A 25092-nucleotide genomic window follows, 5' to 3' on the forward strand; every position below is an offset into this window, starting at 1 on the left:
TTTAGATAATAGTTTATGTAATAAATTTAATAATAAAAATGATTAAAATACAACAAAATCAATTTATTTGAATATTATATAAAAATGAATAACAATAAATTTAAAAAATGATTTACAAAATCTTTCAAAGAGACTTTTAATTATTTTCGAACTCTATTAATGTGAATAACGGATTTACAGAGATGATGCTATCACTGCATGGTATCTTGCCCATTCATTTTATATATATGTTCTATCTGATTGATACTATATATATATATTTTATTTAAAAATATGATTTAGAACGATAAAGGTGAGATTTCGTCACCGCAGCATCTCCATTTTTTTTCAACAGAGAGAATCTGCTCCCATTAATATCCGATTGAAGATAACCCCATTTTGAAGAATAGAAAAAGAAAACAGAACAAACATTCTCATTATTTGGCTGGTTTGCAACTAAAGGAAAAATAAAAAAAATGTAATTGGGCAACAACTCCTTCATTGTATATTGGCATTTCCCCAACGCTAAGGAAGCTAGCTATGTGACATATATATGGCTTTGTTATTAAGGAATGTAATATATCTCAACATGAAATAGCTCTCGAATAAACAGAAAATCCAGTTTATAATATATGATGCGGGAAGAAGCAAATGAACCAAAAATGAATAATGAATTAACAACAGGTCACATGTCGCAACTCGCAACTAAATGTCAAAAGAAGAATATAGGAAATGGTGTGTCTGATCCAATTCAATTCAACCCCCTTTCGCAGACCAAACCGCATGAAGAAGAGGGTGGAAAGAGCGAGGGTTTCACGTATTGTCCTTCAATCACGGCATTACACGTGGAGGGTTCTCATTCGTGGACCCCACGCTGACGTGGCCGAGGTGTGTGCGCGAAAACTGAAACTCAGAGATTAGACTATATATTACCAACCCAAAGAGCTAGATAGAGAGAGAAAGACTTGATCGAAGAACAAGGAGCGAGTGGCCGTCCGAAACAAACACACACACACACATAGAGAGAGAGAAAACGCGATTTCCTTTTTTTTTTTTTTCCCCTTCATTTTCATATATATATTTTTTAATTTTTTTTCCCACTTTGCAATCTAAGCTGGCATTATTTTTTCCTCTCTAAAACAACACTCACCGTTTTGTGTTCTTGTTTCGTTAGCTCCCCACGCTTTCTAGGGCTGCGAACAACCGAAACATTTTCCGAAAAATTAGAGAAAATTAGATTGATCGAGCAAAGTTAAAAAAAAAAAAAAAAAAAAAAAAGTAAAACGAGAGACGTAGCAGGAAAACGAAACACGGGGGAAGAAGTGAATTGAGAAATCTAAAACCTACGAATCGCAATCTGGTAGATCTTGGTGTTTTGGACCTTCCCGGCATTTTTGATCGGCACGGTGGAACGCATTTGCAGCTGAAATTGGAGATTGTAATAATTTGTTTTGTGAGGTGGTTGGTTTGAATGGTTTTTGTGGATTGTTTCCCTTTTCGGAGGGAAATTGGTAGGTGAGTGGTGGATCTGGCGAATGGTCATCGGATGAGAGAGCTGTTCATATGTTTCAAGGATCGAAAGGGAGAACGATGAAATGGGTTACATTGCTTAAGGACTTCAAAGAGAAGGTTGGCCTCACTCAATCGCCACCCTCTGCTGCTCCTTCTGCCTCTCCTCCTTCGTCTTCTTCCCGCGATAACAATGCCTTTGCTTCAGCTTTCCAATCCCTTGCCTCATCTCCTACCAGGTCCCATACATTTCTCTTTTTTTTTTAATTTTTTTATTGGAACCTTGTTTTTTCCTTTCCTTTCTTGGGTTTATACAACATTCAGTTCTGTGGTTTAGGTTTGATCAGTGAAATTTGTATTTGATTTGAGTGTTGCATTCACTTTGATTTGCTTGTAAACAGAAAAAAAATAAGATAGGATAGGTGGTTTTAGTTATTGTCTTTTGACTGTGGAAGGGTGAAATAGGTTTTGATTAACGCATACGTAGACTTACTTGCATGGAGTTGCAAGATCCTTTATTAGTTTCTGTTTGCTGCTAATTGTGAGGAACTAAGAATTGTTCGAAGCTCAGTTTTTAGTTTATGAAGGGGATGACGCTAGGCAGAAAAAACTTGGTTCTTAAAGTGCGGTGCTCAATCTCTGTGTGTTTGGGTTTCTAATCTTATCATGTAGAATTTCTGGTGGATTTGCTTGGGATAGTAGTATTTTAGTTGCACATGAGATTGCCAATCTTTTTTTTTTTACTCAATAAGTTTCGTTACTTAATTTATTATCTTGGGTAGGATTGTGCAACTAACTTCATTTACTAATACTATACCAGTAACGTGCCAGTTCTGTAATGGTGCATCTGGCAGTTGTTGAAGCTTAACTGCATGAGAGGTCATCTCTGCATTATGCATAGCTCAATTACAGAATCGGGGTTAAATTTTGGGCATGTTGGAATTTTTTCTTATTTGGTTACAGCTGCCAGATGGTCATATTTATTGATTGGAAGATTTAAATTGACACATTGTTTAAACTGATGAAAACACACCAGTTCTTAATTTCAAACATCCATTCATTGGTGAATGTGCTGATGTATATGATCTTGTTGCCACGCGGAAGTATTGGCAGATTTCAGAACATTCCTTGCCTTGGCTTATTGTTTGGACTAATATTAATTATTCTGTATATTAAAATCCTTTTATTTAATGTGTTCAATTTCGAGTTCTTCTGTGTTTCATAATTAGTGAAAACTGATTTTCATGGATTGTTTTCTACCATGACATGCTTTGGCTATGATGTTAGATGCGATTATGACCTTTTTTAACTTTAAATCAGGGACAAACATGAACTGGAATTGGACTTCAAGAGATTCTGGGAAGAGTTTCGGTCATCCAGCTCTGAGAAGGTTCCTGTCATTGCTTAGTTACTTTGATGGTCTCATGGAGATTTGAATTGCTATCGTTGATTATGGTAAATCAGGAGTTGCTAATGCTTTCTCTTTTTCCTTGCAGGAAAAAGAAGCGGCCTTGAATATGAGTATAGATGCCTTTTGTAGATTAGTGAAGCAGCATGCTAATGTAGCTCAATTAGTTACCATGTAAAGAAACACTTTCTCCTTAGCTTCATTGCATTGCTACCCATGCCTTAATTTATATCAACATCATTGTTGTGATTGGATGGTAGGAGTAAATGTTTTGTCCCCTAGTAATAGAATTATTGGTTTTGTAGAATGATAACCCCAACATACATTAACCTTTCAGTTGGAAGGTGCAACATGCTTTTGCATGTATTTGCTTTTGCTGTACTTGTGTATGGTGCAGTAATGCTACTTATGTGCTTAACTGTTCTGCTTTATTTCTTCGTTATAAATAAGCATTGATGAAAGTGAAAATGGTGATATGTAAAATTGTTGTAACTTAAAGGCTGATATGGAAAACTGTGGACTTGAAATGGAAATACTCTTGGTCATCAAGTAAACTTTGAATTTGATGCCCTTTGTCATCCAAAATACTAAAAGCATTTTATAAAAATATGGTTGGAAGTGTAAATTTGTTTCATTCTGCTGTGAATACTATCTTAAAATAAACTTGGGAGCTGGTTCATGTCATCCCATTTTCTTTCTGAAGGTTTTGAAAAATATAGACTGCATCTTTATTGCTTAGACTTATAATTGTATATGCTATTATTAAATATGTTAAAATATGTTATTTATCTCTGTGATTGGAGTTGATTAGCTAACTTTTGATAATATTTATGGGGAACAGGTTAGTTGAAACCCATATATTCTCTTTTGTTGTGGGAAGAGCATTTGTAACAGATATAGAGAAGTTAAAAATCAGCAGCAAAACAAGATCTTTGGATGTTGCTCAAGTTTTAAAGTTTTTCTCTGAAGTCACAAAGGTTTGTCTTAGCCATTTCTTGATGACTTTTTGTTTTGCTTATCTATTTATTTTAATATTCACACAGATACCCTTCTATGCAGGATGGAATCAGTCCAGGAGCAAATTTATTAACCTCAGTGGAAATACTTGTCTCTGGGGTATGCTTCTATGAAAGTGTTTCCATCTGACAGCTGTGTTTTTGTGGAAATAGTAGTCTAATTGATATTGGTGTCTTAGTGTGTCATACATTTTGTCCTTGGGGTTTAAGTGGGTTAGGTTTGATGTTTAGTATGATAAACAGCTTGCGGTTGCTTTGAAACCCACTGTATTTGCGTAGTTGAATATCGCTTAAAATTTGTCACAAGCATTAAGCAGTAGTTTTTATGTGTATATTTTTTTGCAGCCTATTGACAAGCAATCTCTACTTGACTCTGGGATATTTTGCTGTCTCATTCAAGTTCTCAATGCCCTTCTCGATCCTGACGTAACCATTCAGAGGCCAAATAGTGCTCTTGATCAACAGCTGATATTACAAAAAGATTATTATAATGGTGATGTTGGGAAAGACCGCCGGCTTGAGGTTCCATACTCTGCTTGATATATGTACCTTGAATTTTTTTTTTTTTTTTATGTGTTTAACACTTGGAGGACAAACAATTTTGTTTTACACTGTTTCTTTCCCTTGTTTATGGCAACCTAAAGCTGGAAGACAGATTTTAGATAAATTGAAAACATTAGCATTTAATTGCAGATTTTAATTCTACTTATTATTTCTATAACCTCTGTATTTCCTTAGTGCAAACCCTTTTTTATAGAGAATAGAGAATGAGTTGGTTATGAGTAAATAATTGGGATAATACAAGATCATATTTGTGCACTTTGTTTTTTGAAAACATGTTTGTGCACTTTGTTAATTTGCATTTTAAACTATTTTGCTGGTGCAGGTAGAGGGAAGTGTTGTGCATATCATGAAAGCCCTAGCAAGCCATCCATCAGCAGCACAGAGTTTGATAGAGGATGATTCACTTCAGTTGCTTTTTCAAATGGTTGCCAAGGGTTCTCTGATTGTTTTTTCTCGTTATAAGGAAGGACTTGTTCCATTGCACAGCATACAACTTCATAGACATGCTATGCAGGTAAAGTGAGGTGTATTCATCTGCAGTCAAAATATCAAATGAAAATGATATAAATATTGCTTATGATAAGTAGTTTGAGCTGATTTTTTTCTTCTGATGGTTGACTATTTGTATTGATGCTGCTTATATAATTCTAGATTCTTGGTCTTCTTTTGGTAAATGACACTGGAAGCACAGCCAAGTACATTCGCAAGCATCATTTGGTATGTCATTAACTTTCAAATCTAAATACTCTTTGCACGGCAAAGAACTCATGTTACAATACTGTTCTTGTACTTATATAATATTATCATGCAGTTTGTGTTCATCCTTACCACTTTGATAGCATATGTCAATGTTTAGCAGCAGTGGGCTAATTTATAATGATATATTATTATGTTATGTCTCCTAGAATAGATTATACTACTACTATTATTATTTTTATTATTTTGCTTTTAGGCTTTGGCTCAATAGGTGGGTAGATGTAGTTTTAGGATTTGAATATTGTGTCAAAAGGAACTCTTTTGGTCTCTTCTCCTTACAATCCGATGCAAAATGAAGAGAAAACTGTTTTACTTTGTTATTAGATATTGTACTCTTAACAAGAAATTATATAACATCATCCTTTGTACCTTGCAATTACATTACATATATGTAAAATATGTCGTGGGTTCCATAAAAAAAATGTGTTCTGTAATAGTTATCTGTTATTCAGTGGAAAATATCCATATGGTTCTTAGGGTCGTCCTTGCAAAGCTTTAGGAAAGTGTAAGGGGAAAAGCATATAAACATTAGGCAAGGGTACCATTTAGCTTGAGGGAGAAACTATAAACAAATATAAAGTAGCTGGAGTAAAAAATTATTGGAACATTTTATATTCCATAATGTTCTTGAATGGTTGATTTTGTTTTCTTAATCAGTTTGAATATTCATGACAAAAGACGATTGGCCTGTTTACTTTGAATTAGTTCTGAATTAAGTGTGAAATATATTGAACTAACTACTTTTGATCTTGTAGAAACATGTCTTCATCAACCAACTGTCCAACACTGTACATTCCAACATAAAGCTAGTAACCATAACATAATCATCAAGTCATAAAACATCAGTACTGAAATATTCTTTTGCTTAAGAAAAGACACTTCTTAAAAGTTTTTGTTTAGTTCATGAAATTGTTATAAACAAACCTTTAACTGGTATGCTCTGGTCACATCTTAATAAAATAGATTTATTGAAAAGATCGTGTCTTCTTTTTTGAAACTTAGTGTTCACTGACCGTATTGGATGATGCTGGAGGTCCTTGATCAATTATGAAACTAGAATGCTAGCTTTTAAGTACTATCATTGTTGTAGAATATTGCAGTAATGATTATCCACATTGTTCATTTCATATATTTGAAATTAATCTGGTGATGTATTTTCCTCCATGCAGATAAAAGTTCTTTTATTAGCCGTGAAAGATTTTGATCCTGATTGTGGGGATTCTGCCTATACAGTAGGCATTGTTGACTTGTTACTCAAGTGTGTAGAATTGTCATATAGAGCTGGTAATTTTCTAATGTTTTATTAGAAGAGGAATGGATGGGGTTCTTGTAAATGTAACACTATCATTGTCTAAAATCTGGTTCAATATATTTCTTTTTGCCATGGGTACCACTTGTTAACTTTTAAATTAAAGGCTTTCTATTCCCCTCACGCTCTGCTGAGGTTGGTTAGTTCTGATTTCTTTTGTTGATTCTGCAGAGGCTGTTACTGTCAGACTGCGAGAGGACATACATAATGCCCATGGATATCAATTCCTTGTTCAGTTTGCTCTAACTCTGTCCAGCATGACTAAAAGTCAGGGCTTTCAATCTACTCCTTCTGATATATTTGATGACCAAGATATTGCTTCAGATGGGTCTCAAATTAGCGGAGGACAAAATTTCAATGAACAAGAACAGTCCTCCATTCAGTATCTTTCACCCACATTATCTAGGTTGCTAGATGTCCTTGTTAGTCTAGCTCAATCTGGGCCAAATGAGTCTCCACGTACTTATGGAGGTAAGGGTTCTAAATCTTCTCAGAACAAGGGTGGTGGTCATAGCAAAAGTCGTACATTATCTTCTGAGTGGCTTGGTGATGAAATATGGGATAAGGAAAATGATAAAATTAAAGACCTTGAAGCAGTCCAGATGTTACAAGATATTCTCCTCAAAGCTAACAACAGAGAGTTGCAGGCCGAAGTGTTAAACAGACTGTTCAAAATTTTTTCAGGTCACATAGAGAACTACAAGTTATGTCAGCAATTACGAACTGTTCCACTTTTAATCCTAAATATGGCTGGTTTTCCTCCTCATTTGCAAGAAATAATCTTGAAAATTCTTGAGTATGCTGTGACAGTTGTAAATTGTGTTCCTGAGCAAGAGTTACTTTCACTTTGCTGTTTATTGCAGCAACCAATAACATCAGCATTGAAACAGACAATACTTTCTTTCTTTGTAAAACTGTTGTCCTTTGACCAACAATACAAGAAAGTTCTACGAGAAGTTGGAGTTTTGGAAGTTATGTTAGATGATTTGAAGCAACACAGGATTTTGGGTCCAGAACAACAGAATAGTAACTCTGACCAACTGGAGAGGAAAAGTAGCTCAAGTAGTTTCAAGAAACATCTGGACAATAAGGATTCTATTATTACTTCACCTAAGCTTATGGAATCTGCTTCTGGAAAGTTCCCTATTTTTGAAGTTGAAGCTACAATTGCTGTTGCCTGGGACTGCATGGTGTCTTTATTGAAGAAAGCCGAGGGTAATCAAGCTTCATTCCGCTCAGCTAGTGGTGTGAGTGCAATATTGCCTCTTTTGGTGTCTGATGTACACCGTCCAGGGGTCCTCAGGATATTGTCATGTCTTATAATTGAAGATACATCACAGGTTTGTTGACATTGTAAAAAATTCTGAATTTTAAATTATGGCTGGGTTTGTGCATTTATTGACTTTAGTAAGTGTGTTTATTAATAAGAAAAGGATAATTCTTGAATTCCTTAAATGTCTTGGGATGTGTACTGCCTGCAAGATTACTTATGCTGTTGTTTATTACTTATTTGAAATCATGATGATGATTATCTGATTATAACTTTTACCAGGCTCATCCTGAAGAATTAGGTGTGTTGGTTGAAATTTTGAAAAGTGGAATGGTTACAAGTTCTTCAGGATCCCAATACCAGCTTTCCCTTGATGCAAAGTGCGACACTATGGGAGCACTTTGGCGTATCTTGGGAGTTAATAATTCTGCTCAGAAGGTTTTTGGTGAAGCCACTGGTTTCTCTCTTTTGCTTACTACACTCCATGGGTTCCAAAGTGATGGTGGGGACTTTGACCAGTCTTTATTGCATGTTTACATTAAGGTGTTTACGTATCTGTTGCGTGTTGTAATTGCTGGAGTATCTGATAATGCTGTTAATAGAATGAAGTTGCATGCAATTATATCATCACAAACTTTCTTTGATCTTCTAAGCGAGTCCGGCTTACTTTGTGTGGAGCATGAAAAACAAGTTATCCAGTTGATGTTGGAACTTGCCCTTGAAATAGTGATTCCACCTTTCTTAGCATCAGAGGGTTTGACAAAATCAAATGCAATTGAGAATGAGTCATCTCATAATCTTTTATTGACTCCATCAGGGCCAATTAAACCTGATAAAGAGCGAGTTTACAATGCTGCTGCTGTTAGAGTTCTGATTCGTTCATTGTTGCTGTTTACTCCAATGTTGCAGCTAAAACTTTTAGACTTGATTGAAAAGTTGGCTCGTGCTGGTCCCTTTAATCAGGAAAGCCTCACGTCTGTAGGTATGTATGACATTGTTTGCTCATATTATCTATTCTTTAATGCTCACTTTATTTTTTCTGGTGTTAATAGGTTGTGTGGAACTTTTGCTGGAAACGATCCATCCTTTTCTTCTGGGTTCATCTTCTTTACTTTCCTATGCATTAAAAATTGTTGAAGTCCTTGGTTCTTACAGGTAGAATGCTAATTCTTATTGCCGTTGTGTAAAAGTTACTGCATTTTAATCTGCTCCTCAATTTATAATCGCAATATGTTTCTGTTGATTAGGCTATCTGCATCTGAACTTCGTATGCTCATAAGATATGTTCTGCAAATGAGGATGAAAAATTCAGGTCATATAATTGTTGAAATGATGGAAAATCTAATTCTGATGGGAGATATGGCCTCAGAAAATATGTCTCTAGCACCATTTGTGGAGATGGACATGAGCAAGGTTGGGCATGCTGCCATTCAGGTTTCCTTGGGTGAAAGATCATGGCCACCAGCTGCTGGTTATTCATTTGTTTGTTGGTTTCAGTTTCGTAATTTTTTAAAATCACAATCAAAAGACAATGACAATTCAAAATTGGGCACTTCCAAGAAGCGCTCTGGTTCAAATGGATTGAATGAGCGACATATCTTAAGGATTTTTTCTGTTGGTGCTACTAACAATGATAATGCAACCTATGCTGAACTTTATCTCCAGGAGGATGGTGTTCTAACTCTTGCAACCAGCAACACTTCCTACTTATCATTTTCTGGTTTAGAACTTGAAGAAGGAAGGTGGCATCACCTTGCAGTCATTCACAGCAAACCAAATGCTCTTGCTGGGCTGTTTCAAGCTAGTTTTGCATATGTTTATCTAAATGGAAAACTAAAACACACTGGGAAATTAGGATATTCACCATCCCCACCTGGTAAACCATTACAGGTCACTATTGGGTCATCAGTTGGAAATGCTAGAGTTAGTGACTTGACGTGGAAACTACGCTCTTGCTATCTTTTTGAGGAAGTGCTTACCCCTGGCTGTATTTGTTTTATGTACATACTTGGTAGAGGATATCGAGGGCTCTTCCAAGACACAGATCTTCTCCAATTTGTACCTAACCAGGCCTGTGGCGGTGGTAGTATGGCAATTTTAGATTCTTTAGAAGCTGATTTGACTTTGGCTGCGAATGGACAGAGACTGGATGGTACCAGCAAGCAGGGAGATCTAAAAGCAGATGGGAGTGGAATTGTCTGGGATTTGGACAGACTTGGAAACCTTTCTTTACAGCTTTCAGGAAAGAAACTTATTTTTGCATTTGATGGAACTTCTACTGAATTTGTTCGATCATCTGGTAGCTTTTCAATGCTTAATCTGGTTGATCCTATGTCAGCTGCTGCTTCTCCTATTGGAGGTGTGTAATTAAATTTAGAAAGTTACATCTTTTGTTCCTATCTCCTATTGTAGTTGTTTCTTCAATCTCAGGTTTTTTGTCAATTTGGGGGTTACAGGTATTCCACGCTTTGGACGTCTCTGTGGAGATATTTATATATGCAAGCAAGGTGTGATTGGAGAGACTATCCGCCCTATTGGTGGGATGGAACTTGTCCTGGCTCTTGTTGAAGCAGCAGAAACTAGAGATATGCTGCACATGGCCCTTGCTCTACTTGCCTGTGCACTTCATCAAAATCCTCAGAATCTTAAAGACATGCAAACATATAGGGGCTACCATCTACTTGCTCTTTTTCTGCGTCGTAGAATGTCATTATTTGACATGCAATCTCTTGAGATCTTCTTTCAAATTGCTGCTTGTGAAGCTTCTTTTTCTGAACCAAAGAAATTGGAGACTACTCAGACTACTTTGTCTCCTGTTTCATCTCTGCAGGAAACCAGTCTTGAGGATAATTTTTTGTCAAAGTTTCATGATGACAATTCTTCAGTTGGATCTCATGGAGACATGGATGATTTTTCTGTGCATAAAGATTCATTTAGTCACATTTCAGAGCTGGAAAATACTGACGTTAGTGCTGAAACTTCAAATTGCATTGTCTTGTCAAATGCAGACATGGTTGAACATGTTTTATTGGATTGGACATTATGGGTAACTGCCCAAGTTTCAATCCAGATAGCTTTACTTGGATTTCTTGAAAATTTAGTGTCCATGCATTGGTACAGAAACCATAATCTTACTGTTTTGCGGCGAATTAACCTTGTTCAACATTTATTAGTGACATTGCAAAGGGGTGATGTTGAGGTTCCTGTCCTAGAAAAATTGGTTGTACTGCTTGGGGTTATTTTGGAAGATGGGTTTCTATCTTCTGAGCTTGAAAATGTGGTGAGATTTGTGATTATGACATTTGATCCACCAGGGTTGGCTCCACAGCGTCCAATTATGAGAGAATCAATGGGGAAACATGTAATTGTCAGAAATATGTTACTAGAGATGTTTATTGATCTACAAGTCACTATTAAATCAGAAGAGTTACTTGAGCAGTGGCATAAAGTTGTTTCCTCTAAGTTGATTACATATTTTCTTGATGAAGCAGTTCATCCAAGTAGTATGAGATGGGTCATGACTCTACTTGGTGTGTGTCTCACTTCCTCTCCTACTTTTGCACTTAAATTTCGTACAGGTGGAGGCTATCAAGGTTTAGTTCGGGTGCTCCCCAGTTTCTATGATTCCCCAGATATCTATTATATTTTATTTTGTTTGATATTTGGCAAGCCCGTTTACCCTAGGCTACCAGAGGTCCGCATGTTAGACTTTCATGCCCTAATGCCAAGTGATGGAAGTTACACAGAACTAAAGTTTGTAGAATTATTGGATGCTGTGATTGCCATGGGAAAGACTACTTTTGATAGAGTAAGCATGCAGTCAATGCTTGCCTACCAAACTGGTAATCTTTCCCAGGTTGGTGCAAGCCTTGTGGCTGAGCTTGTAGAGGGAAATTCAGACATGGCTGGTGAGCTTCAGGGGGAAGCTCTGATGCACAAAACATATGCTGCTCGCCTTATGGGTGGAGAGGCATCAGCCCCTGCTGCTGCAACTTCAGTTCTAAGATTTATGGTTGATCTGGCCAAGATGTGCCCCCCTTTTACTTCTGTTTGTAGACGTGCAGAATTTCTTGAAAGCTGTATTGACCTATATTTTTCTTGTGTGAGGTTTGTTTTGAGATGGTCTCTCTGTATCTTTTATTCTTTGTACAATTTTTTTAATCATAGGTTGATTACTTACCTGACTCAGTTCAACTAGAATGGGTCCTTTTTGTTGACCTAAACCTTTTGTGGTTGCAGGGCTGCACATGCCGTTAAAATGGCTAAAGAACTCTCTGCAGTGGCAGAAGAGAAAACCTTGAACGATTGTGATGATACATGCAGTTCCCAAAATACATTTTCTAGCTTGCCTCTGGACCAGGATCAGTCTGTCAAAACCTCCATAAGTGTTGGAAGCTTTCCTCAAGGGCAGGTAAGTACAAGTTCTGATGATACAGCTGTGCCAGCAAACTCTATGGCTGGTGAGAGATCGCAGAATAATCTTACTGTATCTGAGCTGGAGTCTAAGAAACCTGTCTGTGAAGCTGTACAAACTTTTCAAAACTTGGATGGTGATCAAATCTCTGTTGCTTCCAGTGCACACGAGTTCAGCTTTCACAGTATCAAAGGCAATTTGGACATTCCACAACCAACAGATTCCCAGAGCTCAGCATCTATTGCCGCGCTGGATTCTCCCATTTTGTCAGAAAAGTCCAGTTCTAAAATTCCCCTCACTCCTTCTTCATCACCAGTTGTTGCATTGACGTCTTGGCTGGGAAGTGCAAACCATAATGAAGCAAAATCTCCCTTAACTGCCACTCCTTCTTTTGATTCTTCCATGTCTGCTGGCGAGTTTGATCCATCTTCAAATCAAAAGTCTAGTTCTCAAGGGCCATTTGCTGCGAATGCTTACTTTGCTGTAACCTCAAAGCTGCTTTTGGACATAGATGATTCTGGATATGGTGGTGGTCCATGTTCTGCTGGAGCTACTGCCGTGTTAGATTTCATTGCAGAAGTGCTTTCTGATTTTGTGACTGAACAGATTAAAGCATCGCTGCTCATAGAGAACATCTTGGAAAGTGTTCCTCAATATGTTGATGGTGAGTCTGTGTTAGTTTTTCAAGGCCTATGCCTCAGTAGATTTATAAACTTTCTTGAAAGGAGACTGTTACGTGATGATGAAGAAGATGAGAAAAAATTGGATAAGATTCGCTGGTCCTCAAATTTGGATGCTTTGTGCTGGATGATTGTGGATCGTGTATACATGGGTGCTTTTCCTCAGCCTTCAGGGGTACTGAAAACTCTTGAGTTCTTGTTATCAATGTTGCAATTGGCAAATAAAGATGGTAGAATTGAAGAAGCTGCTCCTGGTGGAAAGAGGCTCTTATCAATTTCAAGAGGAAGTAAGCAACTAGAGGCTTATATCCATTCAATTCTTAAAAACACTAATCGAATGGTATTATATTGCTTCCTCCCATCATTTTTAGCCAGTATAGGGGAAGATGATCTTCTTTTGCGGTTGGGTTTGCTCACTGACCCTAAAAAGAGGCTGGTCTCATCTTCCTCTCAAGATGATTCAGGGATTGACATATGCACTGTCTTGCAATTATTGGTTGCTCATAGAAGAATTATATTCTGTCCCAGCAACATTGATACAGATCTTAATTGCTGTCTATGCGTGAATCTGATATCTCTTCTTTGTGATAAAAGACAGAATGTGCAAAATATTACCATTGATGTGCTCAAGTATCTTCTGGTACATAGGAGAGCCGCACTGGAAGACTTACTTGTTTCTAGACCTAATCAAGGGCAGCAAATTGATGTGCTCCATGGTGGTTTTGATAAATTATTGACTAGAAGTTTATCTGAGTTTTTGGATTGGTATCAAAGTGCAGAACAGATTGTGAATAAGGTATTGGAGCAGTGTGCAGGCATTATGTGGGTGCAGTATATTGCAGGATCAGCAAAGTTTCCTGGAGTAAGAATCAAGGGTATGGAAGGTCGTCGTAAGAAAGAAATGGGAAGGAAATCTCGAGAAGCTGCAAAGTTGGATTTAAGACACTGGGAGCAGGTAAATGAGCGAAGATATGCACTGGATTTAGTTCGTGATGCAATGTCCACTGAGTTGAGAGTTGTTCGGCAGGATAAGTATGGGTGGATTCTACATGCTGAGAGTGGCTGGCAATGCCATTTACAGCAACTAGTTCATGAACGAGGGATATTCCCACTAAGTAAATCCTCTTTGACTGAAGAGCCAGAATGGCAGCTTTGTCCCATTGAAGGTCCGTATCGAATGCGGAAAAAACTTGAATGCTGCAAACTTAAAATTGATACCATACAAAATATACTTGATGGACACTTTGAATTAGAGAAACCAGAGTTGTCTAAAGGGAAAATCGAAAATGGTCCTGATGCATCAGATTCAAAACCTTATTTTCAATTTTTGACAGGTGGTGACAAACAAAATGGTTCTGATGTTGAGCCGTTTGATGAACCTTTCTTTGATAAGTTGGATAGTGTCAAAGATGCTGTTTCTTATAAGAATGAGTGGAATGATGACAGGGCTAGTAGCATAAATGAAGCAAGCCTTCATTCTGCTCTTGAGCTTGGTGCCAAGTCTAGTGTAATATCTGTCCCAATAGAAGAAAGCACACTAGGAAGATCTGAAATGGGGTCTCCAAGGCAATCTTCTTCTACAAAAATTGACGATGTTAAGATTGCTGATGATAAATCTGATAAAGAACTGCATGATAATGGTGAATACTTAATCAGACCTTTTCTGGAACCCTTTGAGAAAATACGATTTAAATATAACTGTGAACGGGTTATAGGTCTTGACAAACATGATGGCATATTCCTGATAGGTGAATTCTGTTTGTATGTGATTGAAAACTTCTATATTGATGATTCGGGTTGCTTTTGTGAGAAGGAATGTGAGGATGAACTTTCAGTTATTGATCAGGCTTTGGGTGTCAAGAAAGATGTTACTGGCAGTGTGGATTTTCAATCCAAATCAACTTTATCATGGAGCACAACAGCTAAATCATTGGTTGGGGGAAGGGCATGGGCGTATAGTGGTGGTGCATGGGGCAAGGAAAAAGTACACAACAGTGGAAACTTACCTCATCCTTGGCGCATGTGGAAGCTTGATAGTGTGCATGAGATTTTGAAGCGTGATTACCAGTTACGTCCTGTTGCTATTGAGATATTTAGCATGGATGGATGTAATGATCTCTTGGTTTTTCACAAAAAAGAGAGAGAAGAAGTTTTTAAAAATCTAGTTGCTATAAATCTTCCTCGGAACAGCATGTAAGAATTATTTCTGTTGGCTTTAATAATTTTTTGGTGCTGCATTTTTTTGTCGCTTTTCTGTGTTTTTCATATTTTTAATGCATCTGGCAATTGTGAGTAGCATATCTTTTGATGTTATTCCTAGTTTGACATTAGCATTTATGTGGCAACTATGATGACGAGTTGCAGCATAAAAAAACTGAGGACTTGATGTACCATCATGCAAGAGCTGTTGTTCTTTAGATTGTTCTGTGTTGTGCCATACATTTGAGCTTTGCTTTGTGTTTTCTAATTTGGTTCTCATACCATTTTCTCTTGTGCGTGTCTTCCCCCTTTCCATTTGTTTCTGAACATAATATGTCTGCATTGCGTCAGGTTGGACACAACTATTTCAGGATCATCAAAACAAGAGAGTAATGAGGGTAGTCGTCTTTTCAAGATAATGGCAAAATCCTTTTCAAAAAGGTGGCAAAATGGAGAAATAAGCAATTTCCAGTACCTCATGCATCTTAACACCTTGGCAGGACGTGGATATAGTGATCTTACCCAATATCCTGTATTTCCGTGGGTTCTTGCGGATTATGAGAGTGAAAATCTTGATTTGTCTGACCCAAAAACATTTCGCAGGCTTGATAAACCTATGGGATGCCAGACACCTGAAGGTGAAGATGAATTCAGAAAAAGGTTGGTCTCTTTTAAATGCTGTCTTGATTTTGTATGCTCTCAGTTTTTCTTTGGTTATATATGATATGTTTTTTTGCAAAAATTCAATACCTGGGGATTATTTGCTGAAATGTTTTGCTGAGTTAAAGAAGCATGCAGACAAATATATATCCATTCAATCAGAACTAAAAATATGAGATTTATACTATAATTATAATATCCAGGAAGAAGACATAAGAACAATCTTTGCATTTCCTAGAATATTATTTTTAGTTTTATATATATATATATATATATATATATTCCTGAATTCAGATATTATAATAATTATATCATAGATAAACAAAGAATTGTATCTGTGGCACTTGATCTCAAGATAATTTCTCCTTCTGATGCATTGCATTAACTTTTTCATTCTTTATTAGATATGAGAGCTGGGATGATCCAGAGGTCCCAAAGTTTCACTATGGGTCTCATTATTCTAGTGCTGGAATTGTCCTATTCTATCTTCTCCGCCTACCCCCATTTAGTACAGAGAATCAAAAACTTCAGGGTGGCCAGTTTGATCATGCTGATCGCCTTTTCAATAGTGTAAGGGATACTTGGCTTAGTGCAGCTGGGAAGGGAAACACATCTGATGTGAAGGAATTAATTCCAGAATTTTTCTATATGCCCGAGTTCTTGGAGAATCGATTCAATCTTGACTTGGGAGAGAAACAATCTGGCGAGAAGGTTATGTTATTGCCAATATATACTTGCTATTTTCAATTCTCTAAGAACCAAAATGCAGGTGAAGTGACTAGTAAATCTAATTATTATGGTGCTTCTTTCAGGTTGGGGATGTTGTCCTACCTCCATGGGCAAAAGGTAGTGTCCGAGAGTTCATCAGTAAGCATAGGGAAGCTCTTGAATCTGAGTATGTCTCAGAAAATTTGCATAACTGGATAGACCTCATTTTTGGATATAAGCAAAGAGGGAAGGTGGGTGTCTTGTTTTGCATTTTAGATACTTGTCCCTCCATCTTGTTTGGTTGTTATTTTAATTTTTGGATCTTATTGTTACATTGTTAATTTTTTGTGTCATTTATTTTTGAAGGTTTTGCTCTACAATATAACGTCACTTTCTTTAGTTGTTTACATAATTACCTGCATTTTTTTTGTGGAAGGCTCTGTTCTGGTTTGTCATGGGACATGACTATTATGGACTCCGATTATGAAAGATGTCTTCTATGTTTTATTTTATTTCTAGCAGTTGACACAACCATCTGTATAATTCTAAGTCTTATTTGCATCCATTCTGTTGATTGTCTTAATGTGCCATATTATAATTGTGAGTTGAGTCTATTTCTGGCATTTAAAATTGTGCAGTCCTATGCATTGACATTTGATTTGGTTTTGTAGTGATTGTGGAAATTTCATTGTGTGCTTTTTGACATAGATTGCAACAGTTGAACTGTGACATATCTTGATGATTATGTTACTAAATATGTCTTCAACAAATGTGCTAAATTCACCTCTGTTTTCTATTTGGGAATATTTATTCTCTTTTGTTCCTAATATCATTTTTTCCTGTACATGGACAGGCTGCTGAGGAATCAGTTAATGTGTTCTATCATTATACATATGAAGGGAGTGTAGACATAGACTCAGTTACAGATCCTGCAATGAAAGCATCAATTTTAGCACAAATTAATCATTTTGGGCAGACACCTAAGCAACTGTTCCTCAAGCCCCATGTGAAAAGGCGAACTGACAGAAAACTTCCTCCGCATCCCCTTAAACATTCCACTCATCTTGTTCCACATGAGATTCGCAGAAGTTCTGCACCTGTGACTCAAATTGTTACTCTCAATGACAAAATTCTCATAGCGGGAACTAACAATTTGCTTAAACCAAGAACATATACCAAATATGTAGCTTGGGGTTTTCCTGATCGTAGCTTGAGATTTATGAGCTATGAACATGATAGACTTCTTTCAACACATGAAAATTTACATGGAGGTAATCAAATTCAGTGTGCTAGTGTGAGCCATGATGGTCAGATTCTGGTTACTGGGGCTGATGATGGACTAGTTAATGTATGGAGAGTCAGTGAGTTTGGGCCCCGTGCTTTACGGCGCTTGAAGTTGGAGAAGCCACTTTGTGCTCATACAGCCAGAATTACATGCCTTCAAGTTAGCCAGCCTTACATGCTTATTGTGAGTGGATCAGAAGATCGCACTGTTGTTATATGGGATCTCAGCTCCATGGGTTTTGTTCGGCAGCTCCCAGAATTTCCAGCACCAGTTTCAGCAATTTTTGTTAATGACTTGACCGGAGAGATTGTTACGGCAGCTGGTATTCTTCTGGCTGTTTGGAGTATAAATGGAGATTGCCTGGCAATGATCAACACATCACAACTGCCATCTGACTCTATTCTCTCAGTGACAAGCAGTACTTTTTCTGATTGGTTGGACACAAAATGGTATGCAACAGGTCATCAGAGTGGAGCTGTCAAGGTGTGGCAGATGATTCACTGCTCCAACCCGGATAGCTCCCTTAGCAAATCGGGTTCTGGGGGCTTGGGAGGGTTAAATCTTGGGGCAAAAGAACCAGAATACAGGTTGATCCTACGCAAAGTACTGAAGTTCCACAAGCATCCAGTTACTGCCCTTCACCTCACAACTGATCTAAAACAGTTATTGAGTGGGGATTCAGGCGGGCACTTGCTTTCCTGGACACTACCTGATGAGAGTCTGCGAGGTTCATTAAATCAGGGGTGAAACTCATATATGATGGTTCATCGTGCTGACTTCAGCTTTTGGCCTGCCTTTAATTGTTGAATCTTAACATTGGGTTCTGAGTGGATACCAAATGTTAAAAGAAGGATTCATGTTCATAATTCATGATAATTGTGAAAGAATGCTGGCCAGATTGAGACAGGGGAAACAAGGTTGTGAAAGATAAGACGAAACCACACAGTCACAGCATGGCTGAGAAACTACTCGCATGTAAGAGTACCATCTATTCACATGGTGGGTGAAGCTTCGGTGAAGAAGGATGAGGTGTAGGTGGAAAAATAGAAAGCAAATGTTGCCCGCTGGCTTTGTATTTTCGGTGACTGGCGGAGAATACTTTGATTTTGCTAGAGAAGTCTCCTGTTTTTTCTTTGATGTAAATATTCGATTGTAGTGTGTAATTAATTAAGTTGTATAGTAAAAGGCTAGTCGTGGAATGGATTGTGATTGGAATGATAGGCCCAATGTGAGGTATGGTCGTTGGACTGCTGGGGGGATCAGTATAATCCTTGCTGGGAAATTCTTTTTCCATGGTGACATTGGGGCATTTATTTTATTGAGCCCCTGAAAGAAAACAAGAAAACTAAGGTACCTGTGATTTGTACATTTTGTCTGAATATTCCTCCCATTTAGTTATTTGTTTGTTGGCTTGCCTCACACATTTGCAGCACGAATTCTCTGTATAGTTTGTTTAGGATCAACATGTTTGTAAGGTGTAATTGTCTTTCATGTGTTGCATACTTGCTCAGTTGCTGCTCTGATCTATTGTCCTCTTTTTCTGCATTTATGATACCAATACACGGACACGATACCATAGGTAGTATAAAATTAACTTAAACATAAAAATGTAAAAATTAAATTAAAATAATATCATTAGTATTTCATTAGTCAATATTATTCCTTTGAACAATAATGTCATCATTTGATTTGTTTTGAGTATAGTAAATTAACCTATAGAATTTGTTACTTGTTATTATAATTAATATTTTTACTTTTCTTTATTCTCAATTGGGCAAGAAAATAGTAAATCGTAAATTTTTATTAAAAGTTGTAATATTTAATGTTATCAACTAATTAAATTCAATGATATTATATGATTTACAAAATAACTTTTTTATTTTTTAATTAACAAAAAATGTACAAATTTGTACATAATAAATAAATTGTTATTTTAATAAAAAATAAAATATTACAATTAATTGTTAAATTAAATGATATTATTTTGATATATACATGTGAAATTTTTAAAAAAAATACTCGTATTTTAAATAATGTTATATGTTTATTATAAAATTTGTTAAGATAATATTTGCTTATAATAACATTTTAATTGTTATATATTTTAAAAAATATACTAACAGTTAATATATTAGCATTGTATATTATTGGTTTTATTTACCATCATCATAATGTTTATAATCATAATTTTATTTATATTAGAGAAAATGTATACTAACATGACTAATCTAACAATGAATTATTAGTAAATAATTTATTTTATCTAATAGTTAAAATAAATATTGTGGTAAAGTATTAATTTTTAATTATATAAAATTTTTAAAATTTTAATGTATGTTGTGAATAATTTTAATGCAAAAATTAGGATAACAAAATTTATCGTAGGTAAAAAAATAAATTACTTTTACTTTATTGTACTGAATAACTTAGAAGGAAGTACATCAAATATATATTAATTTTTAAATAAAAGTTAAATTACAACGTAAAATAAACTTATTGTCACTTTTTATATAAATACTTTTATTAATTAATTAAATTAATACTTTTTAAAAAATTTAATTAACACGTCGAAATGACAACAATAACCCTATTCTTCCATCAGGATACCCCCTAGGGCTTCGCAATATAAGATAGGACGGTGATCTCTTCTTCGAGTCTGGTTTTCTTTTCTCTCGAGTCAGGTTGTGCCCTTGTTGCTTCAAGCTTACTTGAGCAGTTTCCTTCCTCTAGCCTCCTTGCCAGGCCGGTTTACCTACGGAGACTCAAAGTAGGTCAGGGAAGGACAGTTCTTTTCTCTGAAGAATGTGATATAGAATCAGGGCTACTTTCCCTCGAAGCTTGAAAACGGCTTTGAGGAGGGCTTGCTTCATTTGATCTTTCCCATCCCAAGAGAGATGGTGTAGTGGGCTTCTTTCACGAATCATAAGTTAAGGTGGATTGAGGAGTCAGACTGTGATGATCTACCAAAAGGAAAGGGATGTGTATTAATTTGTTAGTGCTACCTTTTGCTTTTCTCTATTGCTGGGAAGTGGAAACTGAAAAATAGCATTGAATTGAAGTAACCCCAAACATGAATTGACAACTGAGGTTGATTACACCACACCCTTCTTGATCCCAACTTCTCCGTTAACGCCCCTTCTTGATCTGCAATTGCAATGGAATTCTCAGAAGAATGGAAATCCTTCTTCCCAATAGGAATAGGAGCATCCACTGTATCCCCTCTTCTTCAGTCCCAATCTCTCCCAGTGGGTCCTCTTCTCTTCACCCCAAACCCTCACTCTCTCACCCCTCTCTTCTCTTCTCCCTCTCTCTTCCCCTCTCTCCCTCTCCATCTCCCTCCTCACCTCTTACCCTCTCGCTTCGTTCTCTCTTCCCACCCTTCCTCCATACTTCCCTCCACCGCTTCCTCTGTTGCTTCTCATTCCCACCACGACCCTGCCACCCACTTCCTCCGCAACCGTCTCCACCTCCTCCATTACCCACATTGCCCAAAAGTAGTCGTTCTCTTTCCAACTGGTCCCAACGATGACAAAATCGGTTTTTTTATGCTGGGCGTCAAGGATTCCCGCTTTCACATTCAGCTTGACACCAAAGGTGACGTTTTTATGGCTTCTACTGGCTCTGTACACCGCATCTTGAGGATTTCTGTGAACCCAGTTGCTGATTTTGGTCTCGGATTGACCTCTGATCCTTGTCCTCTTATTGGGTATTTGTTGGCTTCTACTCTCTATTCTGTTCATTGGTTTGCCGTGAAGCACAATTCCGTTTTGGAGAGGCCCAGTGTGTTTTATTTGGGTGGTAAAGCGTTTAAGACTTGCCCCGTTGTGCATACTTCTTGGAGTCCTCATATATTGGAAGAGAGCCTCGTTCTGCTGGAGAATGGTGACTTGTTCTTGTTTGATTTGGAGTCTCAGGGTTTCAAAGGGACTAGGTTGAGGGTACCCTGGAATGATTCAGAAAACAAGGTGTGGTTGAGTTGTGAGTTTAGTTGGCACCCGAGGATTTTGATTGTTGCACGTTCTGAAGCCGTTTTTCTGGTTGATTTGAGGTTAAGAGAATGTAGTGTGAGTTGCTTTATGAAGATTGAGACTCTGCGAATGTATGTTCCAGGTGAAAATGAGGAGTTTCTTGCTTTGTCAAGGGCTGGTCCTGACAATTTCTACTTCACTGTGGCTTCTACCAGTCTTTTACTTCTCTGTGATGTGAGGAAGCCTTTGGTGCCAGTGTTACAGTGGATGCATGGTATTGAAGGACCGTGCTATATGACTGTATTAAGCTTGTCTATGTTGAGGTCCCACTCGAAGGAAGATACTTTTAAGTTGGCTTCTGAATCTGGATTTTGCATTATATTAGGATCATTTTGGAATTGTGAGTTCAATATCTTCTGCTATGGATCTGTATTGCCATTTCGAAAAGCATCCCTTGCTTCAAAGCTGTCGAAGATTAGCACAGGTATCTGTGCTTGGGAACTTCCCTTTGAGATTAATTTAACTGGTCACGAGTGTCGTTGTGGAAGTTGTCTCTTGAGGGAAGAGTTCTCGAAGGATGCTCTTCCTGAGTGGATTGATTGGCAGCTGAAGAAAGAGATAGTTTTGGGATTTGGAATTCTAAGCAATGACCTTGCTGCCTCACTATGTGAACCAGATGAAAATGGTGGTTTTACACTGATAAGGCTGATGTCATCAGGAAAGTTTGAATTGCAGAGATATTGTGCCTCTTGGGCTCTGGCTAGAAACTTAGAAGATTGCCATGAACAAGAGTTATGTCTGGACAGACAGTTACTGTATCCCATGAGTGATGAGAAATACAGATTTCCAAAATTTTTTCACTACTTAAGATTGGATTACCTTCATGCATATGCAAGTGGTAATCTCACTCTCTTCCTAGTTAGAAAACTTAAAAAGACCCATATAGATGCTCAGGACAAGGAACTTTTTTGTGCAGAAGTGCATGAGTTACTGTGTGAGAAGTTAAATGCTTGTGGGTTTGGCCAATCAAGATCATGTCCTGCAGTTACTTCTGTTTTTAAAGATGTCAAGCTACCGGCAAGCTTACATGAGGTTGCTTTGAGAAGGTTGTGGGCTGACTTGCCTTTGGAGTTATTACAGTTGGCATTTATGAGTTCTTCTGAATTTGGTGAAGTTGTTGGAGACCGGGGCCGAAATAGGGTAGCTTTGGAATTTTTAGCTGTTCCAGACCTTCCTCAATTGCCTCCATTCTTTTTAAGGAATACTTCACAGCACGGCAATGATGACATTGTGGGTCCAGTTATACCTTTTCCTGTTCTACTTGTGCTTAATGGATTCCGCAATGGGTACTCAGATTTGGAAGGTGAATTTTCAATAGAAGCAGAGCTTGACCTCAAATACAAAGAAGTTATGCGGGTGGCTGATGAGATTGCTGTTCCAGCTTATGGCCCTACACACCTTCATGATCATGCAGTCTCCCTTGCTGATGATGGAGACGAAACCTGGGCTGATTCTTCAAAACCAAAATCTTTTTTGTTATATCGTCCAGTTGCATTCAACTGCTCTGCTACAGACCTTGTACAGGGAAACTCTGTTTATAGTGATACAATTTTTGATTCATTTATTGTTCGAGTTCCAGAGAAGAAGTCAAATGAGCAGACTGAATCTGTCGGACAAGAGATATTTGATGATCTTTCCCCTGTTCAGTTGAGGTTTGATGTTCCCGTGAAGAAACTTGAACCTCAGGGTTTAAAAGCATACAATCTATTGAAGAGACAGATGTCTAAATGGCAAGAAAATTTTGATTCATATAAGGAATTTTGTATTCAATCTAGATTTGAAAAGTAGGTAACAGGTGATCCCTCCCTAGGCTACCAGAGGTCTGCATGTTAGACTTTCATGCCCTAATGCCAAGTGATGGAAGTTACACAGAACTGAAGTTTGTAGAATTATTGGATGCTGTGATTGCCATGGGAAAGACTACTTTTGATAGAGTAAGCATGCAGTCAATGCTTGCCTACCAAACTGGTAATCTTTCCCAGGTTGGTGCAAGCCTTGTGGTTGAGCTTGTAGAGGGAAATTCAGACATGGCTGGTGAGCTTCAGGGGGAAGCTCTGATGCACAAAACATATGCTGCTCGCCTTATGGGTGGAGAGGCATCAGCCCCTGCTGCTGCAACTTCAGTTCTAAGATTTATGGTTGATCTGGCCAAGATGTGCCCCACTATCGGAGGTGTGTAATTAATTTTAGAAAGTTACATCTTTTGTTCCTATCTCTTATTGTAGTAGTTTCTTCAATCCTAGTTATTTTTGTCATTTTGGGGGTTGCAGGTATTCCATGCTTTGGACGTCTCTGTGGAGATATTTATATATGCAAGCAAGGTGTGATTGGAGAGACTATCCGCCCTATTGGTGGGGTGGAACTTGTCCTTGCTCTTGTTGAAGCAGCAGAAACTAGAGATATGCTGCACATGGCCCTTGCTCTACTTGCCTGTGCACTTCATCAAAATCCTCAGAATCTTAAGGACATGCAAACATATAGGGGCTACCATCTACTTGCCCTTTTTCTGCGTCGTAGAATGTCATTATTTGACATGCAATCTCTTGAGATCTTCTTTCAAATTGCTGCTTGTGAAGCTTCTTTTTCTGAACCAAAGAAATTGGAGACTACTCGGACTACTTTGTCTCCTGTTTCATCTCTGCAGGAAACAAGTCTTGAGGATAATTTTTTCTTGAAGTTTCATGATGACAAATCTTCAGTTGGATCTCGTGGAGACATGGATGATTTTTCTGTGCAAAATGTTTATTTAGTCGCATTTCAGAGCTGGAAAATACTGACATTTCTGCTGAAACTTCAAATTGCATTGTCTTGTCAAATGCAGACATGGTTGAACATGTTCTATTGGATTGGATATTATGGGTAACTGCCCGAGTTTTAATCCAGATAGCTTTTCTCGGATTTCTTGAAAATTTATTGGACATGTTTTTGAGATTAACAAAATATGTAAAAAATTTTGGCTCAAAATATGTAAAATATTAACAAAATAATGCTTTTAAATTTTTTGGTAACAGTCATTATCATAGAAAAATATAAAACTTCGTATACTTGTTAGATAAAGTGAATATAATACAATGTAATATTGTTTTATTTTTTAAAGATAACAAGTACTGCATTAATATTTTAAAAGTATTTATTAGCTGTCAATGTAAAAACACTTATATTATTAATATATTTTTACTTATAAGTTATTTGAAATTTAATTTTTAAAACATGAAGTTAAATTTACAATACAAAAATACATTATAGATAAATTTTATATATTAAATTAAAATATTATTTTATCTTATATGGTTATTATATAATATTA

At 37.1% G+C, this 25092-nt stretch overlaps 2 protein-coding genes across 3 annotated transcripts; both read left to right on the plus strand.

The window, feature by feature from the left end:
* The first annotated feature begins 1132 nt into the window (after window positions 1–1132).
* Window positions 1133–19279, plus strand: LOC113873649 (protein SPIRRIG). Of its 2 annotated transcripts, XM_027511864.1 has the most exons (20): window positions 1133–1727; window positions 2809–2878; window positions 2985–3070; window positions 3738–3873; window positions 3956–4012; window positions 4258–4434; window positions 4799–4990; window positions 5128–5193; window positions 6402–6516; window positions 6713–7881; window positions 8094–8793; window positions 8864–8966; window positions 9059–9734; window positions 9882–10170; window positions 10268–11918; window positions 12051–15098; window positions 15456–15764; window positions 16169–16475; window positions 16577–16723; window positions 17326–19279. In XM_027511864.1, the coding sequence occupies exons 1-20, from the start codon at window positions 1543–1545 to the stop codon at window positions 18502–18504; spliced, it is 10662 nt and encodes a 3553-aa protein (XP_027367665.1). In that variant the 5' UTR covers window positions 1133–1542; the 3' UTR covers window positions 18505–19279. The 2 variants fall into 2 exon arrangements, with proteins under 2 accessions (XP_027367665.1, XP_027367664.1); XM_027511863.1 differs by having other exon boundaries at window positions 9059–10170.
* A 1633-nt stretch (window positions 19280–20912) lies between these two features.
* On the plus strand, window positions 20913–24711 carry LOC113873881. The gene is made up of 2 exons (XM_027512240.1): window positions 20913–23957; window positions 24056–24711. Exon 1 carries the CDS (start codon window positions 20913–20915, stop codon window positions 23571–23573), a length of 2661 nt encoding a protein of 886 aa, XP_027368041.1. The 3' UTR covers window positions 23574–23957; window positions 24056–24711.
* The last annotated feature ends 381 nt before the right edge of the window (window positions 24712–25092 follow it).

This window comes from Abrus precatorius, unplaced genomic scaffold, assembly GCF_003935025.1.
Source record: "Abrus precatorius isolate BTA unplaced genomic scaffold, Abrus_2018 Scaffold7, whole genome shotgun sequence".
Taxonomy (NCBI): domain Eukaryota; kingdom Viridiplantae; phylum Streptophyta; class Magnoliopsida; order Fabales; family Fabaceae; genus Abrus; species Abrus precatorius.